The sequence below is a fragment of the Sphaerodactylus townsendi genome, linkage group LG01 (genome assembly GCF_021028975.2).
Source record: "Sphaerodactylus townsendi isolate TG3544 linkage group LG01, MPM_Stown_v2.3, whole genome shotgun sequence".
Taxonomy (NCBI): Eukaryota; Metazoa; Chordata; class Lepidosauria; order Squamata; family Sphaerodactylidae; genus Sphaerodactylus; species Sphaerodactylus townsendi.
The window spans coordinates 148,115,048-148,125,070 of record NC_059425.1 but is presented as its reverse complement, the minus strand read 5'-3'; the positions used below and the strand labels follow the sequence as shown (position 1 = coordinate 148,125,070).

At 41.9% G+C, this 10,023-nt stretch overlaps 1 protein-coding gene across 1 annotated transcript; it reads left to right on the top strand.

The window, feature by feature from the left end:
• Positions 1-1,230: 1,230 nt before the first annotated feature.
• On the top strand, positions 1,231-6,343 carry BAG2 (BAG cochaperone 2). The gene is made up of 3 exons (XM_048496670.1): positions 1,231-1,492; positions 4,319-4,428; positions 5,163-6,343. The coding sequence occupies exons 1-3, from the start codon at positions 1,329-1,331 to the stop codon at positions 5,561-5,563; spliced, it is 675 nt and encodes a 224-aa protein (XP_048352627.1). The 5' UTR covers positions 1,231-1,328; the 3' UTR covers positions 5,564-6,343.
• The last annotated feature ends 3,680 nt before the right edge of the window (positions 6,344-10,023 follow it).

Genomic DNA, 10,023 nt, shown 5'->3' with positions numbered 1-10,023 from the left:
GGGAAGAGGAATCTCCCACCCTGTAGGTCTTACAGGGTTGGGGTTTTTTGCTTGTATACATGGATTCTGTAAGTTGAAAAGGCTCAGCATGATAGTTGAAAAGGGCAGTTTTCAGATTTGAAGCCTTCCTGAATTACAAATTCAGTTGTTTCTCATTAGCATACAATTGAAATTGGACCAAAACATTCTTTTTCTCAGCGCCTAACCAAAACAATAGCACTATCTTGTAGACAGAAATATTGCTTCAATCAGTAGCAAATCTCTTGAGACTCATTTCCCTCAAATATTTGTTAATAATAGAGCTAAGAAACGGCTGCAGTGCAATTGTTTGGAATGTTTCTCACTTTTACAACTATTGGTATTAAGTGAAGAGGATGTAGGGATATTGCAGTCCATTTTGAAATACCTGCAGGAGTGAAAAGCCTAGATTGGACAGACAGCATTTTAGGATATCTAAAATTTTAGGAGAACAACTTTCAACACCTACAATGATTTGAGTCAGAACCTATATTAATGCCATGGTTGGAAACAGGCTGGGGACTTCACAACCTAACCTAACAGAACCTGAGGCTCCATATCTTTTACAGGCGTTAACCAGCTCGGTTTTATTTTTCCTGGTTAGATTTTAATTCTGCACAATTACATTTCACCCTGAACTAGAAATACATGTGGTCCTTTGACACCACTCTTCTCTCCCCCCCCCCCCTTCAATCCATATAAAATGACTGGGAAGTGAGTCTCCACTCCAAAGACAAGAGTGGATTCTGCACAGCATATTCATAAAGAATTACAATCATTTTCCCAGTCATTTATAACGATTGCAACTCGTTATAAATATACTGGGAAGAATCCACTCACTGTACAACTACTGAACAGAGCTGTCAGTGAGTCTTTGCAGTGATTCCACAGTGCATATTTATAACGAGTTGCAATCGTTATAAATGAACTCGTTTCCCCTTTCAATTGCAATTTGTTATAAATATGCACTGCGGAATCCAGTCCCACAGCCCTGAGGGTTAATTTCTAATAGGGACGAGGAAGCCTTTGGGCGCGTGCAATAGTACCGTCTGCTCTACTCCAGGTTCCCTACACACACACACCCGCTCCAAGGTAACCACGCAGCCATGAGCTCCAGCCCTTTTAACCCCTTAATGGAGACCGAAGAGGAAGGAATGACTGGGCGGGGAGGGCTCCTTTCCTTCCTGGGCAAGGAGGCGGCTGTCCCTTCTATCCGCGAGCGGCGCTGTCGTGTTGCGGCAGCCTGCAGGCTCTCTTGCTGGGCACGCGGCAGAGGCGGTCGCCTGGCTCTCCTCACGCGCCCGGGTGCGATGGCCCAGGCCAAGATCAGCAGCAGCCTGAAGGGTGGCGGCAGCGGCGGCCAAGCAGCCGAGCAAGCGGGCGGCGGGCAGGTCCGAGGCCGCTTTTTCCGCTCCACTTCCATGGCGGACCGTTCCAGCCGCCTGCTGGAGAGCCTGGACCAGCTGGAGCTGAGGTGCAGTCTGCTGGCTGCGGGGCGACCGTAATGGCTTTGGTAGCTGCGGGAGGGCGGTCTGAGGCGGCCGGGGAGCCGCTGCGCAAACCCGGTTCTGGCATCCCAGAACGGATTTGATGGGTTTATTTAAAAAAAAAGAAACACACCCTTTAATATTATTGCATTGTGAAGTTTTATAACTTAATTTCAAACTATGTAACCCTATTTTTTTTGTGATCTGTGTGCTGTTAATACTTATGTGATGCCAATAAAGGCAGTGGAATGGAATGGACCCGGTTTTGGCTCAAGAAAAGTTGCTTCACTGCAAGTGTTTTTTTTTTTTTTTAACAAATCAAAGCTTTGAATCTGGAAAGCAAGATATAAGGCGGCTATTTGCTAAGGAGGGGGGCCTCTTTTATGTCTCCACCCTGAGCCTCAGGATTACTAATCTTTTTAAATTAGTTAATTCGTGCCAAAGGTTTCTCAGTTCCAGATCATGGGAGGCAGAGCTAGTTTGCAGGGCTTGGAGGGGTTTGCCATATTTCCAGGTGGGATATCACTATCCGAATGTTTTTTTTTAAAAGGCAATTTCATCTCAACCAGAAGAAACATTTTAGGGCTGTGTATCGTGGAGGCTCCAAATTGTATTAAAAATATAGAAACTGAACAAGAACACATGTTTAAATTCTAAAATTTCCCATAGGAGAGACATGTTCAAATTGTTTTTTTATCCTCTTTCATCACACTGCCATGTTCACACAGCCATAGGTGATAAAGGAGGATTGTTTTCAGGAGCTGTTAAGAATGATAAATGTGACAGACTGTGGCCTGAGTCAGGGAAATTTGGGCTGAACTGGAAGGAATTTTGACCGCTGCCACAAGGGAGGGGAGGCACTAGCACCATTTTACAAAACCCACAAATTTTAGTATTCTAAAATCAACTTTAAACAATGATAGAGCCTGTTCTTCAGTGCAGTCCTAAATTATACCCTTCTAAATCCACTGAAGACAATGAATGTATGAGGTTGTTACTCTGTTTAGGGTTGCAGCACTAGGTAAGGAAGAGAATCCATGGACTCACATCATGGTACTAGTTCTTTTAACTTTTATAATTTTAATATATAGAGAAGAGAGGATGACAGAACTGATCTGTCAAAGATTTCACACAGTCTTTACTGGAGCTTGGATTTTAATCCTAATCTTTCAAATCCAAATCTAGTACTTTGTTAAATGCATCAGATTAGCTTTGAGGCATTCTTTTTCAAGCAGATGTAGTTGGAAGTTCCAGGGAAAGTGTGGGCTGGATAATGTCAATATGATACTAAAAGGAAGTGGAGTCAGTAGTGAGAATAATACAGGAGGATATTCTTCATTTTCCAAAACTTTTTGAACTGAATGTTTCTATCTGTGATGTAAGCGCACAGATGATAGATACTTACAGTTTCTGCTGTCTCTATTGCAAAATATTGTGTTTGAAGTGTTAATACAGAAATACTTATGTTTCCTTGGGATAACTGCTTCCCATATGCAAATAACTTTCATGTTTCAGCATTTGCCAACTGAATAGGAGCATGCATGTTCTGCTGTGTATTTAAGGTCATCACACATGTGTCTTCAAGTGGTGGAAACTAGTATGTTTCACCTCCATAACAAGCTTGGGCTGACACACACTTTCCCTTCATCTGTGCAAGAATGAGGAAGACATGTACGGCTGGAAGATGGTCCAGGGTTGTGAGTGAAACACACAGGTGCTCTGGTGGGAGAGAACTATAAATAGTTTCAAACCAGCAGAAACCTGGGAGTCCCAGCTGTCATTGCAACCAGTATATGGAGGTTGGGCACCTTTTTTGCTTGGCAGGATCTGTGCCTGGGTTGTGAGGAATGACTGCCATGCAGTCCTAATCCTTGTACACAGATGTGGATGCCACTAGTTGTATGGAGCTTTCACTCTGACAAATACTCTTAGGGAGTTGTCAGGGATACCCTGACATGGTGTCTGTAGATGCCATGGCACCCACTGACATCTGTTTGGGTGCCTGCCAATTGTCTTTAGAAAGTAGGTAGGGCGATCTAGAACTTCTGTCTGGCAGGGCTTCTGAGTAGCCACTGGAGATCTGATTGGCTGTGCAACAGCTGCCACCACAACATAAGGAACTTCACTGCATGACTGAATATAAGCTGTGAGGTGCAAGAAAATACTTCAAACAATATGTTAATTTTAAAAGGCACTTTGTTAGACAGAACTTTTGCCTGAAACGCTGAAGAGTGGAACTGGTTTCCTAATTATGCAGTTGGGAAATTGACTCTTTTCCGCCTGCGCTAAGCAGTTCTTCACAGTTTCATCAAACCAGCAGACATATTCTTTCCCTGCTTAACTTTCTTCCAAATTTCAACGGTCCCTCTCTGACATACTGAAAGCTCTCATTGGTCATTGTTAGGGATCTGAGCAGCCTAACCTGTCTATCACAGAAATGTCTTACCCTTCACCTGTCTTCAAGGTAGGTATTTTAAGAGGAAAGAGAGGGATGGTGACTGTGGATTACATGGACTGGACTGCTCTTTCTTCCCTCCTGTATCCCATTGGAAGCACATCACACAAACCCTACTGAGTGGCTAGATCAGCTGTTAAATCTTAAAGGTAGAAAGAATATGGCATTTTGGGCCAAAGCCAGGAGATAAAAGAGCAAGACATTTAATTCATTCAGTTTGTGAAATGAATTAACACTGTTATGAATAATTTGTCCTTTGTCCTTTGTCTTTTTTTTTCAGTGAACGTGTTGATAAGAGCTGTTTTTCAGCGTGTACATTCTTTTCTCAATTGTTCCTCCACCTTTCCCCCACTCTTAGGGTTGAAGCCTTGCGGGATGCAGCATCATCAATGGAACAAGAAAAAGAAATTCTTCTGGAAATGATCCATAATATACAAAACAGCCAAGATATGAGGAACATTAGTGAAGGTGGGAGCTCAGCAAACTTCTTACCTGTACATCTTTTCATTTGCCCCAAGTAAGAACATAAGGTTGATCAAACAGAGGAAGTTCCCATAAGCAGATGCTTCCCAGCTGCTCCCTGTAACCCTTTCCTTCCCTGGCAAGTAAAATTATAGCTAAGGGTCTGGGTACGCATGAGTACAATAAGCTATGTGTCATGAAGATCTGTAATAAGAAAAGATAATCCAATGAAATAGTACGCTTCCCTTGTTCTGTTCAGTTAGCTCCATGTCTGTGGAATGGAGTAGCAATTTTATCTGATCCCTCCTTACTATAGCTGCCTGCTTTGTTGAATGCAATTCAGTCATAAAGTATGGTACATTGTACCATGTGTGTGATAGATGAATGCATGTTAATCGATCCATCCATCTCATGTGATAGATGAATGCACGTTAATTGATTCATCTAGTATGGAGAGCTGCTGGGAAAAAGTGTCATTCTTTCCAAGAGCCACTTTGGGCAATGTGCCATAACAATGCCACTCTAATCTCTGTGTCCTGCAATAGAAGACTAGCAGTGTCATTCTAAACAGAGTCAAACCTTTCCGAACCCGCTAACTTCAGTAACCTGAGAAGGGTATGATTCTGCTTAGGAATCACATGCATCAAGTACCACAATTAGTTATTTTAAGTCTCCCAATAAGTGTGGTGGTTTGGTATTTTATAAGGCTGCAGACCAAAGTGTTTCACTTTCAAATGCAGGTGAAAGAGAAGAGCTCAATCTGACTGCCAGACGTCTGATGGGCAGAACCCTTACGGTTGAGGTTTCGGTAGAAACCATCCGAAATCCCCAGCAGCAGGAATCGCTATTTCATGCTACGCAGATGATTGATGAAATAGTCAGTAAACTCGTAGATGACTTAGAAGACTCCAAGAGCCGCTTAATGTCACTGTATGGAGCATGTACTTCTGAGGTACCATCTGGACCCGTTGATCAGAAATTCCAGTCAGTTGTAATTGGATGTGCTATAGAAGATCAGAAGAAAATCAAGAGACGGTTAGAGACTCTACTAAGGAATATAGAAAACTCTGAAAAATCCATCATGCTCTTAGAGCATCAAAAGGCAACTACTAGACAACTGTGTAACAATGGGACAGATTAAAAGCTATTCCAATTTCCACAAAGCGCACAAAAGCAAAGGAATGCTGCTCTTAAAATCCTAATTCATAGGGCTACTTAATGCATAGCTGATACTGAAACCTGCAGGAACCGAGAACTTCTCCTTGGCTGTCTAGAACTCATAGAAGCATAGCTGGAAGAAGAAAATTCTATAAACTACCCTTACCTTATTGTGGGAGTTAAATACTCCTGCCTCCATTGGACTTAAGGTAAAGACCAGTTAATGTTTACCCCTGCAGAACATTTACCCTATGGCAGCTATAAGGTAAAGCAACTGCGGGAACCATACTAGTATCATTCAGCAGTTTTTATTCCATGGCTTTGGTTCCTCATACAGGAATTTCCCGGGTAGCTCATCACTCTTGTTGGGGGAAACGTACTGAGGCCACTGGAAACGTTTAATAGGTAGCTGTGACCTTATATAATACAGTGGCAATGACACAGGCACTTTTTGTCTTCTTAGGGATTAGCTTTCTCATAACTTATGTGAAGTTTGTTCATAGGGTAGTAGTAATTTTAATATTCATAAAATCACATATTCCTGCTGAACTTGAAGGTGATCAGCACCCACTTTTTTGCCCTTTTTTACTTCTCTGTAAAGTTTCAATCTCATTAATCATGTGCAAAAAATTCATCTAGCACATTTTTCCATCTTTGATGAATGAACCTGCTGCAACAGGTATGAAGAAAAAAGTTGATATGTGTATATATATACACATTGATTGTAGTTCTACAAATAAAGAGATTGGGCTTTGCACTGTAAGCATTTCAGTAGTCTTCTTTGGATACCATTCTGAATACCTAGAAATCACTTAACTGCTGGAGACAAATAAATAGCAGGTACCCCTTGAACTGTATTTTAATTACTCTCCCCTTGTTATCCCAGAACCCGCAAGTGAGTAAGGAAAAATGAGGGCCTTTTGTGTACTTGAGGTCTGCCTTGCATGAAGTGTACATTCCTATAGGATTGGATTCTCCACTATACACTGATTTTGCTCCCTTTGGAAGTCACTGCACACTCAGAGAAGCTTCACAGCTCCTGCAAAGTGCAAGTTTTCCTTCCTTTTGCAGAGAAGGTGAAGTGAATTAGGAAGCATTACTCTTGATTTGTGCTTTCCAGCTCCTCCCCGCCTCCCCTGCCCACACAAGAGTTCTTTAAGGCAGAATCTGCCTGGCATGGTCTATTGCTCTTGTGATAGTCACAGCTGGCAGCACACACATACACACACACACACAAAGCAGCAGGCAATCGCCCATAAGGATGTTGCCCGTGAATGAAAAGGAAGCGGCAGATGGGCAAAATGGTAGGTCGGATTGATGTGGCTGGGGACACTTCACAGCAGGGAAGTTCCCTTTCAAAAGGGGGAAAAAACAGCGGGGAAACCCTACTGCGATGCAAACAGTTGTGCCAAAAGCAGTGAGTACACAACAGCCCAGAGGCAAAATAGCAAGAACTGTTTGGACCAGAGATGTATTCAGAGCAGCACAGGAATACCTTCTCTCACAACTCTTGTTTAATATACAAGTTAGATTACCTATTGTGGGGAGGAAATAAATTCAGGGTGCTAAGGCAATTATCAGGTACAGTAGTAGATATTGTAATATTGGTTAAAATCCAAAGATGCAATGGAATGTAGAAAAAGTATGGGATTAAGTATTTGAGTATAATAAAGTTTAAAAAATGTATCATTTTTGCAAATTGGTGCGCTCAACTACAGAGTATGTTAATTCTGTATGTGATTTTGCTACATTTAAAAATAAGCCAGACTGAATTCCCTTAGTCTTTGGTTTAACTAAGGTTTCAATGTATGCATAAAGGCAGCAAGGACAAATAGGCAAAAAGTCAATAGATCATATTACCAACAAGGGCATTTCCAGCCAAAGTCCCCATGACATGGGCATGAAAGCCTATCAAATTGATAATGGCACTGTTTGAAGAGTGTAAGCATAAATTGAAGCCCATCTGCATCAGACTAGTGGTTCATCTGACAAAGCAAGTTGTTTCACACCTGCAGCCAACCACCTGCCCCAGGGGACCAACAAGTAGGCATAGTGACAAAGGCCTTCCACTGATACCTCAGTAGCACTGGTATTCAGATGTTTGCTGCCTGTGACTATGGGAGTTTCCTTTACTCACCTTGTCTAGTAGCTGCTAATAGACAGCCTAATGGAGTACAAGTCTAACCCCCTTTTATGCTTTCAGCTGGAAATAGATTTCCAATCCAAATCGATAGAAACCAATAAAATGAAAAGATGTGACTATAACATATTCAGCACCTCCCTTGTTTATTTATTCTTTGCAATTTATAGCTGTCGGCCATTGACACTCAGGACTGAAATTGCTACAGTTTATGTCAGTGGTGGCGAACCTTTGGCACTCCAGATGTTATGGACTACAATGTTATGGACTACTATGGACTACAAGGTTGGCATCCATAGTCCATAACATCTGGAGTGCCAAAGGTTCGCCACCACGGGTTTATGTGATCCCTATAGGAAAGCACAAAGCATACCTTGCTGCATGCTTTGTTAAATAACAACACTTTGGGTACATTTCCCCCCCCAGATGTCAAACTGTCTTAAAAATCCAGTTCCATTAAGTGCCTTCCTTCTTCAATACTACTGAAAAATGCTTTGGCATCTACTGGCTTTATTGAATTCTCAAAAATATTATGATACATTACTACACATTAAATGGCCAATGAATTCTTCTGGTATCATCACTAAGCTAAACGGTCCCACCCCCCACCCCCCTTTAGAGAAAAGCATCCAGTTTTAGGTCCAATGCATTTATTTTCCCTGCAAAGTTCAGACTGCAAATCATTTTGACAAAGTCCATTTTTTTAAAAAAAAATGAGGTTACATCAATATAGAAATAGGGTTAAACAACAACCACAGACATACATTGTTTTAACCATTTAGTTACACTTTTGCAATTGAACTCTTGCTTTGTTGATGATAGACTAATAGTAATAAAACCAAATATCTCTTTTTGGTGTTGGGTAACTTGTAAACATGTTTGGGGCAGCCATAGTCACAAGTCTACCAGGCACCTCACTGCCCACATGAAGCAATCTATCTTCCTAAATGGCTCCACTTAACTTTGCAGGCAGAATAGCCCCATGCAGATTTAACACAAGTATGTGGAAGTAATGCTTACTCATATTTTGAAGTGATTTGCAAGTCATAATTGCAGTGATCATGAAGTAAGACCCTTGCACTGAGCAACCATCGTTGAAGTACTTTGCCCACATTTTTGTGCTTTTTATTTATTTTTGTAGTTTTTTGTATTTCTAAATGTTTGTAAGCAGCTTTAGGTCTCCACCAGGGAGAAAAACTGGATAGTAAGTTGCCTAAGTAAATCTCCACATCTGAAGGCATCAAGTTGGCTCTGTCAACAGCGGCTGATGGGATTTGTAGTCCATGAACATCTGAAGCGCCAGAGTTGGACACCTGCGTCTTAAATGATTCTGGCTAAAGATTTCCATCAGTGTTTTGATTCTGGCTAAAGATTTCCATCAGTTTTGATTCTGGCTAAAGATTTCCATCAGTGGAACACCACCTTTTCACCTCCCCATGCAGACCAAGATTCCCTTCTAAATGCTATGCAGTGGTGTAGTGGTTAAGAGCAGGTGTACTCTAATCTGGAGGAAGCGGGTTTGATTCCCTGCTCTGCCGCCTGAGCTGTGGAGGGTTATCTGGGGAATTCAGATTAGCCTGTACACTCCAACACACACCAGCTGGGTGACCTTGGGCTAGTCACAGTTCTTCGGAGCTCTCTCAGCCCCACCTACCTCACAGGGGGTTTGTTGTGAGGGGGGAAGGGAAAGGAGTTTGTAAGCCCCTTTGAGTTTCCTATAGGAGAAGGGGGATACAACTCCAACTTTTCTTCTTCCTGGGGACAGAGTACCCCCAGAAATAGCACGAGGGAGGGGAAGCTGGAGGTCTGCAGGAGAGGCAATAAATGAAGATGCCCCTCTTCCCCTTGCAGAAATATTTAGTAGGTTCTAACACAATTAATATGCACTCTGGTTTATGACTTAAAGAAGTACCTTGGCTGACTCAGATCAAGGTCTGCCTAATCCAGCATTCTCTGGAATAACTGCAACAACAAACGGCCCGATTTTCTCCTAAATACCGCACTTACCAGCCTCTGCTATTTTGAAGTTAATTAAAGCTTAGTGTAAGAACAAATGCAGAAGTTCTCTTAAAGGTGGTGAAACCAATAGATCATTAGTCCGGAAGTATTTCTAATTACAGTATCCATGACTTCGAACAAGAAATCAAAATCAGGCACACTACATTGCAGTAGGCACTTCTGATGGGCTGAATGATCAATCCATGCATTATATCCATGTCATAAATGATTACCTTCATCTTTCTGTGAACTGCAGTTAGCTACTGATCATGTTAAATGTCATTCCCAAAGCAATGCTTGCATGG